This window comes from Schistocerca cancellata, chromosome 5 (genome assembly GCF_023864275.1).
Source record: "Schistocerca cancellata isolate TAMUIC-IGC-003103 chromosome 5, iqSchCanc2.1, whole genome shotgun sequence".
Taxonomy (NCBI): domain Eukaryota; kingdom Metazoa; phylum Arthropoda; class Insecta; order Orthoptera; family Acrididae; genus Schistocerca; species Schistocerca cancellata.
This window is the reverse complement of record NC_064630.1, coordinates 102,874,509-102,900,091: the sequence shown is the minus strand read 5'-3', so window position 1 is coordinate 102,900,091 and position 25,583 is coordinate 102,874,509. Positions and strand designations below refer to the sequence as shown.

The 25,583-nt window shown below is 37.3% G+C and overlaps 1 protein-coding gene across 1 annotated transcript in view; it reads right to left on the bottom strand.

Moving 5' to 3' along the window:
* The window catches only part of LOC126188176 (beta-mannosidase-like), a 317,638-nt gene that overhangs the window by 101,780 nt on the left and 190,275 nt on the right, over positions 1–25,583 (bottom strand). Inside the window, exons 7-8 of the mRNA XM_049929697.1 lie at positions 11,128–11,324; positions 3,755–3,945 (exon numbers count right to left, since the gene is read on the bottom strand). Of these exons, the coding sequence (XP_049785654.1) occupies positions 3,755–3,945; positions 11,128–11,324 (388 nt within the window). The remainder of the gene's footprint in view (positions 1–3,754; positions 3,946–11,127; positions 11,325–25,583) is intronic.

The window sequence follows — 25,583 nt, the reverse complement described above, 5'->3', positions numbered from 1 at the left end:
ATTTCTGAAGTTATGGAGAATATAGTATTTTATTACTACTGAGATACCTGATGCATTTGAACTATAGTTGTATGTGTAAAACATAATATTTCTTTCCTGTAGCATTGCTCGAATGAACACTACTTTTGAAATCAGTCATTTAATCAAATTTACATATTGCACCATAACTTCTTCATTTGATACACGACCAAGGTTTGGAATTAGTCAAATTAGTTGGTCCCCTGTGAAATCTATTATCCTATATTGATCTTTAGTTGTTATAGATCCTCAATTTATGGTAGCAAAATATGATGTGATGAACTTAACTGGTTTCAGCACAACATTTATAGTTAATGGAGCCAACATTCTTCCTCTTCAAAATCAACTTTTAATTTTTATCAAAATGTGGAGGGGAACCTACATGGTAAAAAATCAATATGTGCATGTCATACATATACTGCTACTGCAGTATTTGCTCCTGTGTGTAGTGTCTGCCTGATATATTAAAGGAGGTCCTACAATCCTCTACTCAATAGCAAAGATAAATAAAACTGCATTCAAGATCATCACCAAATCATCTGTGCTCCTGGTTTAATCTCCCCTTCATCTTTAAACCAAAAGTCTGCAATGAGTTCTGGGAATAATGCAGCAAAGTGCTGGGTCAGCCTCCAACTGTATGGTCACATATATATATTTAGCAATACTCTGGAAACCATTGTGAAGAGAAGGTTACTTTCCATTGTACCAGTCCTACTCTCATTCCATTAGGATGTGGAGTGCAAGAAGAACACATTCTTAAATACTTTTGCATGCATTATAATTAGTTTAATTTTGTCTTCTCAATCACTTTAAGCATAATAGGTGGGACGTTGTAGTATATTCTTCACTTAAAGTTTGTTCTTGAAACAGTGTAAGTATTCTTTCACAGGGCAGTCTGTGTTTCTCTTCAAATGTACAGTGTCTGCCAATTCATAATTTCCGTTACCTCCATGGTTCTCTCCCATGGATCAAACAAACCAATAATGGCCCCTGTTAGTTGTATTTAGTACAGACACCACACACTTGAGCAATATTCTAGGATCTGAATGAGTGTTTTGAAGTGTTTTTAAGTGAAGAATATACTACAACGTCCCACCTATTATGCTTAAAGTGATTGAGAAGACAAAATTAAACTAATTATAATGCATGCAAAAGTATTTAAGAATGTGTTCTTCTTTACAGACTGATTGCATTTTCCTAATATCTACTACTGAACCCAATGCTTTACATACATCTGAGCCTACGTGACTGTTCCATGACATATCGCTTGTAACAGTGCACTCATGTATTGGTATCTGCCTTCACTAATGGCGACAACTCCCTTTACGAATGAAGGATGGTCTATAAACCAAGGTGGCAGACATAATTAATGTTGACATGAGCCACAATCTGCAGTTAGCTGCACCCACTGGACTCAAGCACTGCCCCAGCAAACATTCCAGTTGGACAATGGCCTTCCTTCCTAACTTGCACTGTTTTCCTTAATGACTTCATCACCCACCTAACATTGCAGGTCACAGTAACAGCAAATCCATCATTGGTGCTCGTCAGGACCTTTCAGGGAGATCAATCACAGTCCCAGCAGATGATCTATCGTGTGCTAGTTCATATGTACACTCAGAAATGGTCAAGACCTTAAACCTATTGTTAAGGTGTGAGGGGGCTGCCACACATCCAGCACCTAAATTTACTTTTCAAGCAGAGATTTAATCCCATACCACAGTTAGTTATTCATTTTCAAGCAAATTTGAACTGGCCAGCTTAGGCATATTGAAAGGCATTGCTATGTTACACATTCCAGGTGAAGCTAGAGGCAGCAGAGTTATCACAACTTTCATTACAGGTGCCTCATTGCCACTTAAGCTCCAGGCAGCAGCCTGTAGTCTATCAGATGTGGCCTTTGTAGCTATCAAGTGTTTCTGGACAAACACCAGTCCCTTCTGCATCCACACACAGTCCCTACCCATCTTTACCTGCATTCAGCTATACAATAAGAAATATACCATTGATCCAAGAGGTCACTAGATCCTGCTGCTCTTCATGGACTGGATCACTCTGATTGTTTGCAACTGTCACTAATTCAAACTGAGAAAGGTAATCGTGGCACTTCAGCAGCATGAAAGTGTACTACAAAGTAGATAACACAATGTTCTGATGAAAAATATTCAAGAAACATTTAGAGAAATAAAACACACATGCATAAATAGATACTGATCATATCCAAGCCATTAATCATACCAACGACAATCACAGTCTATTTTCAACTAAAAGAAATTATTTAGTTCTTAATTGTATTGATTTTTCTTAATAACATAAATCACTTTCAGATGAACTGTGAATGATGTAACTGCTGGTAAAAGAGAAAAACAATTCACATTTATAATTGGACTCTTTGCCTAGGTTTCAGAGTGGGGCTCTTTAATCTGGTGTACAAGTCTTATAAAAGGCCCATCTAACATAAAGAAAGAAACTGAGAATCACTACAAAGAATACATTTTTATGCTTCTCTAGCCATTTCTCCCACTAATTATCTGACTATCTAGGTTCACAGACTGAAGAATTTTTTAACTCCTTAGCAAGCAGCAATAGCAACAGTAAACCAGTTTATATTCTTACTTTGTAGTAGTAGCTCTTGTTCTGTGACAAATATCAGTGTCAGTATGTAGCTATTGAAATAGAACATTATTAATGCACTTTCATTTTGTTAACAAGCAACTTCTGTAAGCTCTCCATCATGATAACAATCTACAAAACATGATGACTAATTTTATATTTCATTAGCCGCTACATGCCTGATAGATGACCATAGTGGTAACCCAAACTTTTTGTAGGCAAGTTAGTTCTTGATAATGAGGTGATATCTGAAAAGAGCTGTGCAAATATTTAATCACACCTTAGTATGATTCTGTAATGGTGAAGAGATTGGCAAATTGCTCTAAATGTTCAGAAATATAAAATTGTGCATTTCAATGGAAACATGTGGTATCCTATAACTACATCAATGAGTTAACAGTTGGAATAAGGCAACTAATAAAAATATCTGGGTTTATCAATTTGTAGGTATATTATATGTAATAATTTCACAGGGTCATTTGCAGATTTTGGTTCACTGGTGGGATACTAGGGAAACAAAATCTGAAAAAAAAAATAAATAAATAAAATAAATGTAATCAGTATGCAAAGGAGACTTCTCACAAAACACCTTTGTATCCTGTCTTAGAATACCACCATTGCTCAAGTACATCAACCAGGATTAGCAGTGGCTACTGAATTTATTCAAAAAAGGCTAAATGAATGGTCATTGGATTGTTTTACTCATGGGAAACAATCACTGGGAAGTACACGACATTTCACAGTGGTAAATACATATATGTAGATATCTTACTGCTCACTTATTACCTTTACAAACACATTGATATTTCCCAAAGAACAATAGTTATTTGTGTTTACAGTAAAAATAGACGTCTCTTTACAACAAACTCACTCATAGACTCAGATAAATTACCACCTGTTTTCACAGAATAAATACTTCGCATTGTAGCAATGTACAATACTGTCAAGTAATAATATATAAATCAAGTATAAACAAGAGATACTTTTTCTTGAAGTGAACAGAGATAGAGAGAGAGAGTTTTAAATGAAAAATAAGTAACTTTTCTAAAACACTAGAACAAGTGAGACAATTGAGCATTTAATTTATTACTTTTGAGTTTCTACAAAAGAAAAACAGTTTTACCAGTTATCCCTGAGTGCACCTTCATTTTCATTGTTGCCAGCCCAAACAACAATGCTTGGGTGATGCATTAACCGTACAATTTGCTCAGTAATTTCAGCTGCAACATTATCCAGGAACATTGGGTTTGTTGGGTACATATTACAGGCAAACATGAAATCATGCCATATCATTATTCCCATTTCATCAGCGATCTGAAAAAGAGTTATTAGACAGGTCGGTACTAAAAACTAAATTGTAAAGAAAAAAGAGGAGAAACACATGCATTAATGAAACTAGGCATCAGCTAACAATTGTAGATGCTGTTTGGGAGAAGCATAGTGGCAGGAGGGGCAGAAAAATGTTCACTAAGTAGTATTGAGATATTAATGGAACACATTGAAAAATAGAAGCAGTAAATTTTGTTTTCAAAATTTTAGATTAGTTATCAAATTGAGAATAGGATACTGATAAAAAATTCTATACATTATTTAGTACTTACTCAACAATGGAAAATTCAGGCTGGAATAGTGACAGTATTGTGAAAAGGAGTGATTGATACCCATCTTATAGAGGTGACACTGAGTCACACACAGGCACGACAAAAAGACTGCTGCACATTTAAGCTTCTGGCCAAAAGGACTTCTTCTAACTTAACAAATACATTGACATGAGCACAACTCTCACTTACATGACCCCTGTCTCTGGCTGCTGTCCAGCCTCACTGGCCAGAGACAGTGGTTTTGTTTGCGGGATGTGTTTGTGTATGTGTTTTCTACTTTAGAAGAAGGCCTTTTGCTAAAAACCTAAATATATAACAGTCTCTTTGTTTCGCCTGTCTGTGACTCAACATTTCCTCTATATGGTAAGTAGCAATCTATCCTTTTTGTAGTGCTTACTGAAGTTGATCAAAGTAATTGTGTCATCCATATTATGCATAATGAAAATGAAGTAAACCTAGGTGTTAAAATTATGATTTGTTTTACTGATACCATGATAACATGGACTTAAACTTTCAGAATCACAACCAGATGGTAACCTGACAGATGAAAATACAAATCTATATACTTCAGTAAGTGATAGCATGTAGTAATTTTTGACATATGGTCTACCAAGTCCCAGCAAGTGTACATGAAAGTAATACTGCATGGGCTGATAACAAGTAGGTTCATTCTAATGTATACAAGAGCTGTGCTTTTATTTATTGACAGGACATTGAAAAATCCAGTTTATCACAAATGTAGCCATTTAGAAATGCTCACCATCAAGCAGCTTGGCTAAGAAATCTTTGGGCCACTGGACTCGATAAACATCAATAACTTAGTGACTTATTGGCTGATGCTTACTGTCCTTGGAGAGCCATAGCCTCATTAGCCACCTGCCTCCATTCTTCCCTGTCCATCACTTCCATTCTTCAATTCCTAGCTCTCATTGCTTTGACGTCACCCCCCATATCCTCAAGGCACCTTTTCCTGGGTCTTCCTCTTCTTCCTCTTCCCTCAGGATGTCCTATAAATACTTTCTTGACACTCTGGGATTCTCAAATTCTCTGTACATGACCCGTTCATCTTATTTTTTTCTTACTTGATATTCATTATAACATTTATCTGTCCAAGAAGTGTTTGAAGTTCTGTGTTTGTCTTTGTTTTCCATATTTATTCCTTCCTCATTGCCCCAAATATCTTTCTAAAGATCTTCCTCTCCCACCTCAATAACGAGCCTTCTTTCTTTAGAGTTTTAGTATCCCCACCAGTGGAAATCCTGATGGAGACAGATGAGGTGGCATGGGTAATGCAGCAGGATAATGTGAAAACTGCAATGGAGTCCACTCTAAATATATAGAATGGGCAGACCAACTCGTGTAGGTGTTTACCTGCAGGTGGTAGTAGGCTGGGCAGGTCAGTGCTTTCTTTGGAGCTCATCCACCATGGACCTCACCCAGCCTATTGTACTGTAGGCTGAGACAAGTGCTTAGCCATTAGCCATTCATGCCAGCCACAGACTGATGAGTTCTTCCCGTGTTTCAGACTCTCTGCGTCCTGTACATTGACTGACATAGTGAGTTCATTTCCCTCTCCTGGGGTTCTGTTCCCTGGGAATTACTGAGCTACCACTTCCCCACAAAATATCTGCACAGATCATGTAGTGAAGTAGTGCTGTCATGCCTGTGCATATACTAAAGTAGATACCACCCAACTTTCTGATCCATACATTACTGTGGTTTTAGTGTAGTCAAATATATTTTGATTTTTGTATTCCTACTAACGTTTCTGGACTTCAGTGTATTCTAAAAGGAGTAATAGCTTTGTTTTCCACTTGCTATCCTTTCTTGAACTTCTACTGCTGTGCTATTATCTTCTGTTATTATTGAACTTAGATATGGGGGTTGCCCAGAAAGAAATGCACTGCATTTTTTTCTTCAACAATTCTTTATTGAACTTAATGAGAATTACACACACGAAAGAATGGTGTTTTATCTCCACATCCTATTTTTTATGTAATCTCCCTACTGTTCTACAGCCTTCCTCCAGCACGAAACAAGGGCATGTATGCCCTGTCGGTACCAATCCTTGTCCTGGTGGCAGAGCCAGTGCTTCACTGTGTGAATCACCTTATCATCATCAAAATGTCTTCCACAAATGGCATTCCTTAATGGGCCAAACAAGTAAAAATCCAAAGGGGCTAGGTCAGGGCTGTCAGGTGCAACAGCTGTGGATGGTCTCCCCAACTATTGCAAATCATGGAGCTCTGCTGAACCGCCTTCTGATGACCTCACCCTCAGTGCCCAGCGACCAACTGTACTTCTGTCAACAGCAGATGCTCCATAGACTTTGCACAAGTGTTTGTGAATGTTCCCTACAGATTCTTTCTCTGCAGTGAGAAGTTCAGTTATGACACATTGCTTGTAACATAAATCATCTACAGATGCCATTTTGAAACTGTCCTGCAGCTATGCTATCTGTTGGAAGTGACAGAAACTTGGTGCACTCAGGAGGCTTCAAATAACATGCATGTAATGTTTTGCATTCATGGCACTGTTTTCAACAAAGAAAAAAAATGTGGTGCCTTATTTTCTATTAACCCTCATATTTAAGCTCTTCTACTCTTTGATATTCTTTCCCATTTATTTTTATTCAAGCCACTCTGCTATCCCAACCAGGATCTCTCATCACCACACACTATGTTTTGTCTATATTTGCTTCCAGTACTAACTTCTACACCACTTCTCCTAGTACAGCTTAACAGCCCTTTCAAGTGCTGTCATTCCTTGCTTCTCATATTCATAAAATTTCTCAAGGATTTGTCTTAATGAAAATATCTGGATCACTGTGCACCTGTTTCTCCTAAATCCAGCCTGATAATCTCCCAGTATCCTTTCCACCCAGCATTCTACCTGAGGAACTAAAATCTTACTAAACACCCTCTACTCACCAAGTGTTGGCATCAGAACACACATATAAAAGTAGTGAAATCTGCAATCAGTCTTTCCTCTTTGACCCATTTGGTCAGTCTCCCCTGACTGGGGGCTCTGAGTGACATTTTCAAATTCTCCACATTTCCTAAACCTTTCCAGTCCTTTTCCTTCACTGCTCTTCCTTCCCTTGCAACCCTTCTGCCAATAGAAGGAGCCACTGGCATCTAAAGCTTGCAAATTTCAGTAACTTTACAAGTGTGCTCTCTTGCTGCCACTTGGTGAGTACATTTTTTATTGGCTCAGTTACATAATATTTAAAAAACTGATTGTTTTCATTGAAATAAACATATTATATGTTGTATCTAAGTAAGTAATCCCCCAGTGATTGCTGCACTCTGATTTATCATCTTTCTTATGTAATAAGCAGATCATTCCCACATTCCAGCCCTTAGGTGTTGCTCCCTTAATCCATATTCCCTTTATTAACAACCACCTTGATATTTTCCCCCTAAAATTTTAAAAATTTGGCCTCTTTACTTCTCTTTTCTGCTGATTTGTTATTCTTTAAGTTTCTTATAGCATTCTTCACTTTCTCTAACTCCAGTGGTTTGACTTCCTCTTCCTGTGCTTCTAATTCTAATTCCAAATCTGGTTCCTTTCTTCCACATTCAAGATCTCCTGCCTGTCACCTCTCCCCATTACATTGAGTAAATTAGTAAAATACTCTTTCCATCTTCCCAAAGCTTTTTTTTTTAAATCTCCAACTAGGTTTCCATCTTTATTCTTGGGTTTATCTTTATAGATGATTGCTGTCATGTGGAATCATTTCTTCAGTTCTCTAGATCTTTTGTATAGCTTCCATATCCCATTATTTCCCTCATTTCATTCAACTGCTCTGCCTTCTTCCTTTCATACTACCTTTTCTCCACCCTACAAAATGTATCTGCCCTTTTCTTGTTCTCTCTGTAGTCATCTGCTGCTAGTCTTGATTTCTTTTGCAGCATTCTTTGTCTTGCTTCACTTCTCTCTTGGATTATCAGTGAGCACTCCTCATCAAACCATTTCACTGTTCTTTTGTATCCTACCTTCCCCAGTACTTCCTATGAATCTACACTGATCACTACTTGCAGCATATCCCATTAAATTAAAGTAACTTCTTTCATGATACTATCCTAGACCATTTACCCTTTTAAAAATAGATGTTACTAGTTATAATATGTATATCAATGAAATAAAACAAGGATACTGGGATGTAGTAGAATTAAATCAGGGAATGCTGAGGGAATTAAATTAGGAAATGAAACATTGAAAGTAGCAGATGAGTATTACTGTTTTGGCAGCAAAATACCTGACAAAGGCTGAACCATAGAGAATGCAAAGTGCAAGCTGGCAAAAACATGAAAAGTGTTTCTGAAAAATGGAAGTCTGTTAACATCAAACTTAAATTCAAGTGTTGAAGGCTTTTAGAAGGTCACTGTCTGGAGTATAGGCTTGTATGCAAGTAAAATGTGGATGGTGAACAGTTCATACAAGAAGAAAATAGAAGCTTCTAAAATGTGATTCTGTAGGATACTATTAAATTTAAGATCAGTTGATTAGGTAACAAATTAGTAGGTACTGAACTGTATTGGGGGAAAAACACAACTTGATTAAAAGAAAGGATCAGGTATAGGGCATATCTTAAGACGTAAAGAAATCATCGGTTTGGTGTTGGAAGAAGTGCAGGAGAGTAAAAATTTTAGGGGGAGACCAAGGCTTGTCTACAGTGAGCAGATTCAGAAGGATGTAGGTTGTTATAGTTACACAGCAATGAAGAGGCTTGCACAAGGTAGAGTGTGGAGGTCTACATCAAACCTGTTTTCAGACTGAAGACTACAACAAGGACAACATGGTTTTGAAAAATGGAGGAATCCACCTAAATGTGCTCTAGCAAATGACAAATATATTTATAATGTCATAAATGTGGTACTTTCTTGAGTCCACCATTTACTAGAATCATATTATTTTTTGCTACCATCCCTGCTTTGTGTGAACAGTCATTATGTTCCAGAATGTAACAACCCCTTTCATAGCATTAAGTGTCTCCTATCATTCAATGACAACTGTAGTCATTCTATTTGTTTGTCATTCCAGAGATTGAACATCTGTAGTGATGGCTTCTAATGATTTCTGAATGTAGAACTGCACCAGCTGCTCAAAAGTTCATAATTTCCTTTTACTGGAGTAACAAGTTAGTACTCATGTACTATATTACTGTTAGCATTTTTCTTTCAAATTGGTGATTGCTCTGGAGGACTAGCCTGTTGAGCTCTCTCAGTCAGTTGAGAGTTAGGGTTTAAGGAACATAAGCCGAGGTGGTCCCATGAGACATTACAGAAATAAATGTTCTCTCACACACTGGTTTGGGTAAGCCTAACACACCTAGATGTGACAGGTGCTCCAGATATTGCTTATAATGGCAGTTTCACTAAGACTGCATTACACCCTGTGCCACTCATCTCCAAACAGGTTGAATTATATCACTGTAACGACTTCAGAATATATACAGGATCACACTTATTGCTTGTGAATACCGAAAGGTAAGTATCTGTATATAAAATGTTATTTAATTTGAAATTCTGAAGCTATCCTGTGTATGCGCTGCTGGAGTGGAGGTCAATTAATAGTTACGTAGCTCTATTATGCAAATTTCCTTTTGTTACTTAGGTACATATGGATTAGTCTTCTGGGAAATTCAGCCACCAGCAAAACATTTTAAACACAGAATGTGTAGAATGTCTATTATCAGCTGACCAGTATATTTTGATACAATTGGCCTTGTCAACATTTAAAGTATACTTAATACAATTAATACATCAGCTTTATGAGTAAATAAAATTATATATTATTTAGAAGAAAAGTTCTCATGTTTCTTTGTGACTAGAGCAAATTAGAATGATATAGACCATACTTTATTCAATAAATGATGGTTAATATGTCCAGTGAGCCTATCCTACCTGCAAATGACAATATTGTAATCAGTTCTATGAAACTGCAACAAAATACACATAGTTACAACATGAGAAACACCTATAACATCCAAATCAGTTTGTCTAGAACAACATTATCTCAGAAAAATGTTTCACACCTAACAGTTAAATTATTGGACAGCCTAACTAGTTGCATAAAACAACATAAAAATTAAAAGTTTCTTTGAGAATAAACTTAAATCATTTCTGTCTGAAAATTGTTTTTGCAAAGTAAAAGGACTCTTTACTTATAAAGCATAGCATTTTTAAATAATGCTTACAAAGGCAAATACAAAGAATCAGAAATTTCTAATAATTGAATGATTTTTTAAAGTATTTAAACTTAAATTCAAACAATTGGATGTTTGATTTGGATGATAAATGTTTATGATGAACTTGAACCATACAGTAATCACAATGCCTTCTTGCCAGAAGTAAATATGATAACTATGAATATGCAGGGGATAAAATGGCAGGAGAAAGAAGAAGTTAAGTTGTGAAATAAAATTTACACTTGCAGAATTGCATTGCTGATTGGGTTCAAACCCAAAGAGATACATATGTTTATTTCAAACTATTCTATGGTGTTCATAGCACTACAAAATGAGAGAGCCCAAAAGAAACTTGTAGTACACTAGCTGACAAAAGGCATAAATAGCATGAACTGCCTATCAAGCTTAAAATTTGAACAGAATCTTTAATATTCCAACATATCAAATATTTCTAAGTCTGTCAGAGTCACCGGAGTCTAAGAGACAGTAAAGAAGTTGTTTACCTGTCTATCTGATGATGAAGGTATTTCAGCTATTTAAGAAACTACAAATTAATCAAATGACCTGTGTAGGAACAGTTTGAAGTTTAACATTTTTTATTGATACCCATGCAGTGACAAGTGTGCCATGTCTTATGGATCTGGAGTGAACATAAAAGTCTTAGCACAGAAAAAAAATTAGTTACTCAGTTACAAGACATACCTGATAGAACAAATCAGATTCATACAATCCTCCTCCCCATATGCGTAGCATATTCATATTAGCATTCTTGGCAGCAGTTAGTAGATTTCTGATCCTGTTCGGATCAGCACTCATTTCTGCAAGCACATGAGATGGTATCCAGTTACTGCCCTTTGCAAAAACTGGAACACCATTGACCTCTAAGTAGAAAGTAAGACCTGAAACACAAAGATTTCATTCTAAATATTCCTAATTAATGTTTTGGTTACTGTAATTAATTTCATATATGCATATTAGTTATACATTAATTAATTATGCACTTCCCCCTTACAAATGTTATGGTGAAAGTAATGAAAAATTAGAGACTAGTTTAGTTAATGTTACTGTTCTCAAAGGTAATGGAAACTGACATGAAAGGTAAATTATTGCAGCAATTACACAATTATGAATTATTAGTGAATCACAGTGTAGTTCTAGAAATGCATAACACAGAATTTCTAAACAGAAACTTCTTAAAATCCAATGATGGAAAATCCAGGTTGAAATGTAACAATATTATGAAAAAGATAGTTGCTACTCATGATATTGTGGAGATGCTGAGTCACAGATAGGTACAACAGAAAACTATCAGAAAGGGAGCTTTCAGCCAACCAGGTCTTCATAAGAATATTTATATTGAATGAATGACTGATGACAGCATCTTAATATATCACAGTAAACACATAAATGATTTGGTGTTAAATTGACCTTATAATTATAGTCCCAGTCATGAATGGCTGCAAGTATGATTATAGTAATAATGCTTATTGTATTTGATTTTGGCCAAACTGATAGGTGCAGTAGACAATCTCCACTGCGCCAATTTTAATACTGACTGGTACAGTTGTATGGAATTTTTGAGCGACCCAATGAATTAGTATATTGCACCTGGTCTGGTGCTTGGTAGGGCAGATGGCTGTTCATTAATAATCCATAACTATCTCCACACCTGGTTAGGAAGAAGTGGTGTTATAGTGCGCACCCAGAAACTCAAGGACATAGACATGACAAATGCACTTTGATTATTGGCTATAAAATAATAATATGAATGGAAGAGGTGTGCAATAAAATACTAGTATGCATAGAATACATGCTGGGTGCAAGAGGCTAATGACTGATTATTTCTGGAAAATTTAAAACTAAGCATGGAGATACTCATACTAGAGACTACAAACAGAGTTAAATACTAGAAATATATTATATCTCTAATGATGTCCTTAGAAGAATCTACTGGTCTCTGCAGATCTTTCAACATACACCGCTAGCATGATGTTAAAATCCTGTTTACAAATGATGATTGAGGACAGTGTCTGATAAATCCCAGAATAACAAATCAAGAAAGACAAGTGAAACAAAAAGAGGATAATCCTTCATCTGTTTCTTTCTTCAGAGCTGTGAATGCATCTTCATTGATAAGGTGACATTCTGTTCACCTTCACTTAACTCAAAAATTAATAATATTTCCTTACATTTGCAGTGTTCTTACAGGACTTGCCTACTTTTAATTTTTCAGTGTCTACCTCTTGAAATCAAGCCGTGGACATGCAGCTCTAATGTATGGTTAAATGATGATGGCGTCCTCTTGGGTAAAATATTCCAGAGGTAAAATAGTCCCCTATTCAGATCTCCGGGTGGGGATGACTCAGGAGGACTCCGTTATCAGGAGAAACAAAATGGATTGGAGTGTGGAATGTCATATCCCTTAACCAGACAGGTAGGTTAGAAAATTCAAAAAGGGAACTGGAAAGGTTAAAGTTAGATATAGTGGGAATTAGTGAAGTTTGGAGGCAGGAGGAACAGGGCTTGCAGTCAGGTGAATAGAGGGTTATAAATACAAAATCAAATAACAGTAATGCAGGAGTAGGCTTAAAATGAATGAAAAGATGGAAAGGTGGATAAGCTATTACAAACCTGAGATGAAGCAAGCTGGGATAATTTTAATTCCCATCTTATTTTGTCATCTGCTCCTTAAAATTCATTTTTTCATTTTGACTTAATTAAGATTAACATAAGTGAGTATAATCCATATTATTATAAAAGAGAAAGATTGGCCCTTAGTTTTACAGAATATAACACCAGATATAATTCTGTTCTTAGTTTTATGTATGTAATTGATTTTCTAATTTATTTTGACTATTACTGGTTAGTATCTTTCATTATAGTGTGAAATCAGTTATTGTTTCATAACTTAAATTCTATTGTAGACCTATAAACAAATTTAAATTCTATAATAATTGTAAACATTTGGAAGACAAAATGCTAGTAATCTTAAAGAATCTATTTGGCTATACTAAAAAACATGTTACCAAAGCTTTAATTAATTCCAAAGTGATTAAAGGTTTTCTTTAAAATATTTTTTGCGTAACTATATGTGTTAATTTCATGATTTAAACAAATAATTCGGTTTAACCCTTGCAGTAGAAGAAACTTTTAAAAAGACGAAATTTTTCGATGTGTTCAGTTAATTTAATGACTTGAGTTTTAATTGTACTTTCTGAACATCAAACTTCAAACAAGGTACAGTTTCAGCACCTATTATTGCAAGGATATATAAGGGCCTGATTTTGGCCATGAGACAGCCAGTCCACGACCAAGTTTCAGGCAAGTAACCAATGTTGCTTAGAATGACAACAATGCATCAACTTAAGTGTGGAATAAGTGTTAAACAATTAGGCCATGTGTAAAAACAATGAGAGAGTCTGCTCCATACATACCTGTTTATTCTTCAAGAACTGTGAACTATGTGGTTATGTTATTATTGCTCGTAGATGTTGAACAGTAAAAAATTGTAGCAGTATGTAGAGGTTTGTCTGCAAACTATTAATGAGGCTTATGGAGGGTTTAAATAATAGTGCACTGGCCATACATATATAGCTGTATATTATTGGGGGTTGTGCAAAGTGAAATTAAACAACGGTGAAACATAAATGTATACCTGTTGGCCACATTATTTACAGTAGTCAGTGTCCAAATTACAAACCCCATTTTTCAGCCAGTGTAACAACTCAATACGTCAACACCAAGGACAACAAATGAAAAAATAAAGCAGGCAGAACTGCTACAAACTGCATAGTGAACACATTATAGTAGCCAAGATAGACACGGAGTCCACGCCTACCACAGCAGTACAAGTTTATACACCAATTAGCTCTGCAGATGATGAAGAGATTGGAGAAATGTGTGATGCAACAAAAAAAATTATTCAGATAGTTAAGGGAGACAAAAATTTAATAGTCATTGGGGACTGTAATTCAACAGTAGGAAAAGGAAGAGAAGGAAAAGTAGTAGGTGATTATGAAGTGGGGGTACAGAATGAAAGAGGAAGCCACCTGGTAGAATTTTGCACTGAGCATAACTTAATAATAGCTAATACTTGGTTTAAGAATTATGAAAGAAGGTTGTATACATGAAAAAAGGCCTGGAGACACTGGAAGGTTTCAGATAGATTACATAACGGTAAGGAAGAGATTTAAGAACCAGGTTTTAAATTGTAAGACATTTCCAGAGGCAGATGTGGACTCTGACCACAATTTATTGGTTATGAACTGCAGATTAAAACTGAAGAAACTGGAAAAAGGTAGGAATTTAAGACGATAGAACCAGGATAAACTTAAAGAACCAGAGGTTATAGAGAGTTTCAAAGAGAGCATTAGGGAATGTTTGACAATAACAGGGGAAAGAAATACAGTAGAAGAAGAATGGGTAGCTTTGAGAGATGAAATAGTGAAAGCAGCAAGTAGAAATCCTTGGGTAACAGAAGAGATATTGAATTTAATTGATGAAAGGAGAAAATAACAAAACACAGTAAATGAAGCAGGTGAAAAGGAATAAAAACGTCTCAAATATGAGATCGACAGGAAGTGCAAAATGACTATGCAGGGATGGGTAGAGGACAAATGTAAGAATGTAGGTGCATGCATCACTAGGTGTAAGCTAGATACTGCCCACAGGAAAATTAAAGAGACTTTTGGAGAAAAAAGAACCGTTTGTATGAATGTCAAGAGCTGAGGTGGTAAACTGTCCTAAGCAAAGAAGGGAAGGCAGGAAGGTGGGAGTATATAGAGGGTCTATACAAGGGCAATTTACTTGAGGGCAATATTATGGAAATGGAAGAGGATGTAGATGAAGATGAAATGGGAGATATAATACTCTGTGAAGAAATTGACAGAACACTGAAAGACCTAATTTGAAACAAGGCCCTGGAAGTAGACACCATGACAAAACTCTTCCATCTGGCGATCAAGATATATGAGACTGGTGAAATATAATCATACTTTATGAAGAATAAAATAATTCAAATCCCACAGAAAGCAGGTGTTGACAGGTGTGAAAATTACAGACATATCAGTTTAATAAGTCACAGTTGGAAAATTCTAACACGAATTCTTTACAGATGAATGGAAAAACTGGTGGAAGTCAACTTCAGGGATGATCAGTTTGGATTCTGTAGAAATGTTGGAACACGCGAGGCAATACTGACCCTATGACTTATCTTAAAAGACAGGTTAAGCAATGGCAAACCTGCATTTCCAGCATTTGTAGGCTTAGAGAAAGCTTTTGACAATGTTGACTGGAATACTCTCTTTCAAATTCTGAAGGTGGCAGGGCTCAATACTGGGAGTGAAAGGCTACTTACAATTTGTACAGAAACCAGATGATAGTTAAAAGAGTCAGGGGGCATGAAAGGGAAGCAGTTGTTGAGAAGGGAGTGAGAGAGTGTCGTAGTGTATCCTTGGTGTTATTCATTCTGTATATTGAGCAAGCAGTAAAGGAAACAATAGAAAAATTTCGAGTAGGAATTAAAATCCATGGAGAAGAACTTAAAACTTTGAGGTTTGCTGATGACATTGTAATTCTGTCAGAGACAGCAAAGGACCTAGAAGAGCAGTTGCACCGAATGGACAGTGTCTTGAAAGCAGGATATGAGATAAACATCAACAAAAGAAAAATGAGGATAATGGAATGTAGTTGAATTAAATCAGCTGATGGTAAGGATATGGGACACTTGAAGTAGTAAATGAGTTTTGCTATTTGAGGGACAAAATAACTGATGATGGTCGAAGTAGAGTGGATATAAAATGTAGACTGGTTATGGCAAGGAAAGTGTTTCTGAAGAAGAGAAATTTGTTAACATCAAGTATAGATTTAAGTGTCAGGAAGTCTTTTCTGAAAATACTTGTATGCAGTGTATCCATGTATGGAAGTGAAACATGAATGATAAACAGTTCAGACAAGAAGAGAATAGAAGCTTTCCAAATGTGGTGCTACAGAAGAATGCTGAAGATCAGATGAGTAGATCAAGTAACTAATGTGTAGGTACTGAAAAAAATTGGGGAGAAGAGGAATTTGTGGCACAACTTGACTAGAGGAAGGGACTGGATGGTAGGACACATTCTGAGGCATCAAGAGATCACCAATTTATTACTGGTGGGAAGAGTAGAGGGTAAAAGTCATAGAGGGAGACCAAGAGATGAATACTCTAAGCAGATTCAGAAAGATGTAGGTTGCAGTAGGTACTTGGAGATGAAGAAGTCTACACAGGATAGAGTAGCATGGAGAGCTGCGTTAAACCAGTCTCTGGTCTCAAGACCACAACAACCTCTTAACATACAAATCATTGGATGCTAGAAGTAATATTTATTACTTAGGAATATGACTGAGACAACACATACATTCAGTGACACACACTCACACACACACACACCTGTGCAGCCACATTGTACCACCTGAACACACAAAGTTGGGATTGCAGTAAGGCAGGTGGAGTGGGGTAATGAGTTGTATCTCGAGGGGGGGGGGGGGGGGGGGCGGAAGAGTTAAAAACATTCATTTGCAGAAATATAGCTCTTATGAAACACATCAACAGTGTTTTACGACTAAAGTCATTTTTCAAAATTCTTACAAAGGGATATGCGAGTATGTAGATTATAAATCTGTGTACTAAAACAGTCACTGTCATCAGTTATGAATATCTGGGTGCATTCAGTGCACAGAGGGCAATAGAGGGCAATATTACACAGTATGTGTCAGTCTTAGCCCCATACAATATGTTATATCATGATTGACATAGTTGTGGAAAGTATTAGTATGAAGAAAAAAATTTGATCAAAAAATCAGTATCCAGTCTTTCAATTACATTGCATATCTGACATCTTACATGCACCAGATTTTTTTTTTTTTTTTTTTTTTTTATTTTTTTTTTTTTTTTTTTTTTTTTTAGTGCATATCTGACATCCTATGTGCATCAAGAATCAAAATTAATGTGAACTGCAGTGAAGCGAGATTTTTAACTATAACCTCCACCATGGTGAAGGAGACAGAATTAAGTAACATTCTGCTATAAATTATTTCAGTTTTTCATAAGATGATTCATGTAGCAATTACAAGCTAACTACAAGATCAGTTTTTATTTTCAACATTTCATACTGCTTTTTAGCAGAATGTTACAAGGACTGTGCAAAGGTAAACAAAAAGAAGAAACAAACTGGGATCACGGCATCAACTCAAAACATTAACAGATTTAGTAATACAACAGAAGGAAGAATGGAAGGCACATCAGTTACAGGAGAAGGAAGGTGGGGAACCACAAAGGCTAAATGAAAAGGAAAAGTTAAATAAATTTTTGAGTCATTATTTCCTAAGTTGGAGAATGTCTGTCAAAATACTAGGAATTAATAATACACAATCAAGAAAGAAGTTCTGAGCTGGAAATAAGACTACAAAATAAATCTGAAACTGCCACAACATTTTGGGGGAGGATATCTGAGCAAGTGTGGATTTTTGTAAAAAAGAAACACAGAACTGGAACTCAATGTACCAGCAGTGCATAGTAATGTCACAGAAGTGGAACTCGATGTACCAGCAGTGCATAGTAATGTCACCAAAGTCAAGAAGACCACAGTAGAAAAAAATGAGAAATACAACATAACCAAATAAAAGTATTGAAGAATAAAGTGTTCTCTAAATTTCCATGGTGTGATTGATAGTGAAATAGTTTATGAGTAAATGTCAATGTCCAATGGGTGCAATATTTTGTGAAGAGACAGGTGCACTGATGAGCTGATTATCGAGGAGCTGGTGTAGGGGTTACATCTTCTTCCCTCTCCCTCCGACCTGATGCTCCCTCAGTGGACTGTGTCCAGTTGTAGGTGTGAGCCTGCGACTGCCTCTCCCTCCTCCCACTGACACATCACTCCACAAGAGGATCGAGCCCAAGGGTGCATGCCATCATCATCTGCGCTATTGATCCACTTGCACCCAAAGTCAGTTCATTGTGGGATATCTCCTTCCTCTCCTTAATGTGACTAAGTTCAGGTTCCCAGAGCTTACTGAGGATGCAGCTACCATCAAGACTGACAATCAGTTTCTATGCTCAAATCTTGATGGATTCTTTAATGACACAGTTCCAGAAGTTAGGCATCTATTTCAGAACCTTAGTACAGTTGTAATCTGTGGCATATAGTTCTGATAGCAGTGTTCAGTGACAGCTGACTTGTTAGGCTGCTGCAATGTAGTGTGTTGTTGGTGTTCACAGCAACAATCTTTGACAGAATGCATGGTCTGATCTATGGATATCATGACACATTGACAAGGGATCTGATAGACTCTTGACTTCCATAGTCGAAGGTCATCCTTGACGTTGCCAAGCAGTGCCTGTATCTTATGTTATGGTTGAAGACATCTTCAGTTGGTGATTCCAAAGAATTTGTACTGTCTTTCCAGAAAATGTGTCATTAATTGTACAGTCAGTGTAGTATGTACTGCTCTCTGAATTTGCCACTCTGTATAGCCATTCTTCCAGAACCGTTCTTGATCATTCAAGTTCTGGGTTGAGACTCTCATTGTTCTCATTGTCAGAGACAGTGTGAGCCATAGGTACCAATGTTTTGAGTATACCATTCATCTGGCCAGGTGGTGGTAGCTGTCTGCATAAGTGTAGGTTAGTGTGTGTCTTCTTAGATACATTCTGTGCCATCTGCTCTTCTTTTTACTAGGGCATTAAGAAAGGTGACTAGTTCATCCACTTTGAGTTCCATGGTAAAATTGATGTTCTGATGCATAGAACTAAGACATTTGAGGAAACCATTCAGCTTGTTTCTGCATGTAGCCAGAACAAAAGTGTCATTGACATACTGGAAAAATCAGGTAGGTTTCTGTTGCATGAGACTAGGCCTTCCTGCTCAAATTGTTCTGTATACATGTTGGCAATAACTGGTGGAAGTGGCTTCACCATGGCTACTCCTTCTGTCTGCTCATAATGACTACCGTATTTACTCGAATCTAAGCCGCACTTTTTTTCCAGTTTTCGTAATCCAAAAAAACGCCTGTGGCTTAGAATCGAGTGCAAAGCAAGCGGAAGTTATGAAAAATGTTGATACGTGCTGCCACAACTAACTTCTGCCGTCGAATATATGTAGTGCTACGTAGGCATGCTTTGTAGGCACAAAGATAAATACTGGCGCCAAAACCTCTGTGTCAGTAAATAAATTAAAAAAAAAAAAAAGTGGAAGACGAGCTTTTTCTTCTGCGCCATGAGTTTCGACCACTGCATTTTCATACATTATCCAACGAAGTAAATACAAATTCCGTATTGTTCATTTTCGAATGTAGCACAATTTCAGTGTATTACGAAAATCTGACTGGCAAGACTGTTTGGGATGTTTGTCAATATGGCCAACTCTACATTCTGAATTTTTTCCTATCTGTGAGAAGAGATGGTTGCTAATAGGAACCTGATGAAATATGAATCACATACAGTATTCTCTTCACCATAAGAATAATACGAATTTAAACATTTTGCCATGTATTCTTTCGTGTTTGCTGCTATCTCATTTAAATACTGTCTGCTTAATAAACTACGAAACTAGAGTGAGACAACAGCAAACATGAAAGAATATACGTATCGTGTCATGTTTATATTCGTATTATTCTTACAGTCAGAAATGAAGCACGGCAAGTGACTAGATTTTTAAATCTAAGATGACTCTAATTTCTGTGCAGAATTTGATGTAATAAAGAAGCGGCCGCAAAGATTTTCAAACGGAGAAAAATTTTCGCCTAACTCTCGTTCAGAACATGTTCAATCATACGCAGTCTATTTTTTTTTTTTTTTTTTAATTATTGTACGCGGTGGTAGCATGTACAAAAGCAAGCCATGCCGCGAGCCATGACAGGCCGTAAACACGCACTATCAGAATGCGACAAACAATGCATGACACAGTGCAGTAATGCATTTTCAGCTTAAGAGTGACGCAAACACCTATAACAAAGAAAACGGCATTTATCAGATCAAAGCAAAATAAGCAATCGATTCAAACCAGACAAAGCACGTGAAAAAGGAAGGGTACCCGTATAAATACGGACGGAGCGCCTGACACATAGCAATGGCTACGTGGTAAAGCTTAACTGCTAAGCTTACGAATCGAACCAAACTACTGTAGCTGTATCGTCATTCATTCGACCTAAATTGTGTCTCATATTACAATGGACCAACTTCGTTTCGATTTGGAGGTGCGGCCTAAAACTTTTCTCTCCCCTTGAATTTCGAGTCTCAAATTTCAGGTGTGGCTTAGATTCGGGAAATTTTTTTTTCCTTTATTTCGAGTCTCATTTTTCAGGTGCGGCTTAGATTCAAATGCGGCTTAGATTCGAGTAAATACGGTACCATTGCAAAGGTAATATGTCAGTGTCAAGAAATGCCTAAGAAAGCTAGTTGTCTCTGTGTCAAATTTCTAGCCGATAAGTTCCAAGGATTCTTGCAAACATTCTGGTGAAAATAAAGACAACACCAAAGTTCACAAGGATGTCAGAATCCTTAAACTTGAAGTTGCAAATATGATGTCAACGGTTTCCAACATATCCTTCAGACATTTAGCAAGTGAGTACACAGAGCAACAATATTGCTAACAATGGAAAGTAAAGGCACCCTATCTTTGCAAACTTCTGAAAGTCCATAAAGTTTCAGTGTAACCAGTGTTGTCTGTCATAGTTTCTGAATAACTTTGTCTGGTAAGTTAGACTCTTTGAGAAGTACCATGGTGTTCCTCTCCACTCTCTTGGTAGGATCATTGTTGATCTTCTGAAATGCACTACCTTCAGGCAGGCCCCACATCTTCTCAATGTAATCCTGGAGAGAAAGTTGTGTGACACTTTTGTCAGCTGGTAAACCTAAGATCTCTGTATATCTTCTATGAGTTCCTGCCTGTATGACCACCTTTTCCATGCTAGAGATGTTTGGTTTCATAGATTCTGTTTGCAGGAGTATGGTAGGTGCAGATTTAGGAGTGGGTGTAAAATTAAGTCCTTTCTTATGAACTAAAACTGTGTCCTCATCCAGTTGTTTGGCACTGAGATTGATGATAGTCTTGAAGGGAGCTTCAGAAGACAGTATCTCTGACATATGCTCAAATTTTGGTATTTGACATCTGGAGTCCTTCCCCTGTGTAGAGCCCACTGTGGTCCAAGTGAGACCATAAATCCTATTCCACATCCAGGAACTGAACTGGTTACCAGCTGTGTTTGTAGTATATGTAATGTGATAGTTCTTTAACAACAATATCACAGACAGGACACATTGCTACTCACCATCCAGAGAAGACATTTAGTTACAGGCAGGCACAATAAATAAATAAATCTGCTATGTTCATGTGTGCATGAGTTATGCTTGAGTGAATGTGTGTGTGTTTTCTACTTTAGAACAAGGCCTCATGGCCAAAAGCTCAGATTTATATCAGTCTTTTTGTTGTGCCCATCTGCAACTCTACATCTCTTCTCTATAGTGTGTTGCAGCCTATCCTTCCCATAATATTGTCATTATTCCATCCTGAATTTTCCCTTGTTTGATTTTGAATAGTTCTTTGTTAAGTGAGTTCAGGTACTGTACCATGGCTGAACTGGTACAATCCCTGAGTCTTCTGGCTGCTGACGAGTCAGTGTGTTGCATTATCTTGGTGGAGTTCAGCACCATCCTCTCTCCACGGCATCTCATAAGGAGTGGAAAGGTCTTAAGAGAATGGCTCCTCCAGTGATGCAGCTTGTGAAGTCTTTTCATGTCTCATGCTGTGATATAGAGGTATATGATGAAGAGTCTTCAAATTCATGATTTATGATGAAATATTTCATGGGTGAATATTTGGATGTCAGTCTCCAACAGGCACAATATTTCAAAAAGCAAGCACATTGCCATCATCAGGTGCACCAATAAAGTGATTGTCTAGGAGCTGACTCTGGGCTTATCTCCCCCCCCCCCCCCCCCCTCTCTCTCTCTCTGAACTACCACTCTCTCTTTGTGGTTGACATGCAGCTGTGGGCATTATCCCAGCCATCCCCCCCCCCCCCCCTCCCTCTTGCACCAAAACTTTGCTTTATATGATTTTACACCCAGAAATGTGTGTTGCTGGCATCTTCTATGGTAACATGATGTCCTGGTCTATGGGACTGTGTTATGTGATGAAATCATTCAACTTGTCTCTTCCATTGGGAGACATGATTTTAGTACCATTGAACTACCAAAAAAATTTTACAACTCTACTTGAAGTGGATGGAGTGCTCCTCTTTCTGGATGTCAGTGCAAAAAGAAGAGCAGGCAGCACATCGAGCCATATTGTGCACCACAAGGAGATGTACACTGACCTGTACTTACAAGCAGACAGCTGACACTGTGTCACAGAGGAGTGGCATGCTCAAAGAAATAAAAGGCAAGCATCTTCTCTGAAAATGAGAGTCTCAACCAAGAACTTGAACATTTGAAGACAGTCTTCTGGGGTAACACCTACAAAAAATTGCAAATTCACAGAGCATTACATTCTATGCCAACTGTACAGTTAGATGAAACAGAAGATGAACATTGTGAGGATGTATCCATTGTGTTTATTCTGTTTATCTGGAAATATAGGGTGAATTCTTAGAAAACACCAATTGAAGAGTGTTTCCCAACCACCAGCTAAAACATGGGTACAGCTTGCTAGTGTCAAGGATGATTGTGGGCTATGGACGTTCTGAGTCTACCAGATTCCCTGCCAACATGCCATGATTTAAATGCCACATTTACCTGAATCTAAGCCACATTTGAATTTAAGCCACACCCAAAAATTGAAACTTATAATTCAAGGAAAAAGTACTCAAATCTAAGCTGCATGCAGAAAATGAGACTTGAAATTCAAGGGGAGAAAAAGCTGTAGGCTACTCTTGAAAACTGAAACAAAGTTGGTTCATTGTAACATGAGATAGAAACGAGATAGAATGGATGGTGATGTAACTACAGTAACTGAATTCAAGTCATAAGCTTATCAGTTGAGGTTAGCAAGATTATTAGATTAATTTACTCTTTCAAATTTCAAACAGAATTTATAGTTGTAGAAGATTTAAAAATCAATACTAAAAGTCAGTTGCCACACTTCTGTGTCTGCTGTTGTCTCACTCAGGTTTGTTAGGTGATCAGGATTTAATGAGGTAGCAGCTAACATGGAAGAATACATAATTTTTACATTTGTATTATTCTTCTGGCAAAGAGAGTATGTGATTCTTGATTCATAGGAATCTCTTGCCACTGATAGGAAAACATTCAGGATGTAGCATTAGCCATAACAACATAAATCATAAAAGCAACACTTACAAAACATGAATGAAAATAACTTTGAAATTAACAGCTGAAATGTAAAACAAAATTTTGTTAGATTTATACATAAATTTTATGAAATGTTTAAATAGAAATTAGATAATTCTGAATCAGTAACACCTGATTCCTTGTTGCTCAGTTCTTCCTACAGAGCATCATCCTCAATACCATTTAGTGCATTCAATATGGAACATTTTATAAATGTCTGTTGCACAGTCTGATTTGAAACAATAACAAATTTTTGATGGTGTTGAGCCACAATCATGCAATATTTTTTGAGAGAATAAACTGCCATTTGACTGTGTATTACTGTAGTCATCTTCTGTACTACCTAGATTTTGGTTTCTATGCCACTATCAAGTACAATGCTAAAAATTCTTAGACTGTTAATATATACAGGGTGTTACAAAAAGTTATGGCCAAACTTCCAGCAAACATTCCTCACACACAAAGAAAGAAAATATGTTATGTGGACATGTGTCTGGAAACGCTTACTTTCCATGTTAGAGCTCATTTTATTACTTCTCTTCAAATCACATTAATCATGGAATGGAAACACATAGCAACAGATCATACCAGTGTGACTTCAAACACTTTGTTACAGGAAATGTTCAAAATGTCCTCCGTTAGTGAGCATACATGCATCCACCCTCCGTCACATGGAATCCCTGATGCGCTGATGCAGCCCTGGAGAATGGCGTATTGTATCACAACCATCCACAATACGAGCATTAAGAGTCTCTACATTTGGTTGCATAGACAAGAGCTTTCAAATGCCCCCATAAATGAAAGTCAAGAGGGTTGAGGTCAGGAGAGCATGGAGGCCATAGAACTAGTCCGCCTCTACCAATCCATCGGTCACCGAATCTGTTGTTGAGAAGCGTACGAACACTTCGACTGAAATGTGCAGGAGCTCCATCATGCATGAACCACATGTTGTGTCGTACTTGTAAAGGCACTTGTTCTAGCAGCACAGGTAGAGTATCCCATATGAAATCATGATAACGTGCTCCATTGAGCATAGGTGGAAGAACATGGGGCCCAATCAAGACATCACCAACAATGCCTGCCCAAACGTTCACAGAAAATCTGTGTTGATGATGTGATAGCGTAATTGCGTGCGGATTCTCGTCAGCCCACACATGTTGATTGTGAAAATTTACAATTTGATCACGTTGGAATGAAGCCTCATCCGTAAAGAGAACATTTGCACTGAAATGAGGATTGACATATTGTTGGATGAACCATTCGCAGAAGTGTACCCGTGGAGGCCAATCAGCTGCTGATAGTGACTGCACACGCTGTACATGGTACGGAAACAACTGGTTCTCCCGTAGCATTCTCCATACAGTGACGTGGTCAACGTTACCTTGTACAGCAGCAACTTCTCTGACGCTGACATTAGGGTTATCATCAACTGCATGAAGAATACCCTTGTCCATTGCAAGTATCCTTGTCGTTCTTGGTCTTCCCCAGTCGCAAGTCATAGGCTGGAATGTTCCGTGCTCCCTAAGATGCCGATCAATTGCTTCGAACGTCTTCCTGTCAGCACACCTTCGTTCTGGGAATCTGTCTCAATACAAATGTACCAGGCCATGGATATTGTCCCGTGCTAATCCATACATCAAATGGGCATTTGCCAACTCTGCATTTGTAAACATTGCACTGACTGCAAAACCACATTCGTGATGAACACTAACATGTTGATGCTACGTACTGATGTGCTTGATGGTAGTACTGTAGAGCAATGAGTCGCATGTCAACACAAGCACCGAAGTCAACATTACCTTCCTTGAATTGGGCCAAATGGCAGTGAATCGAG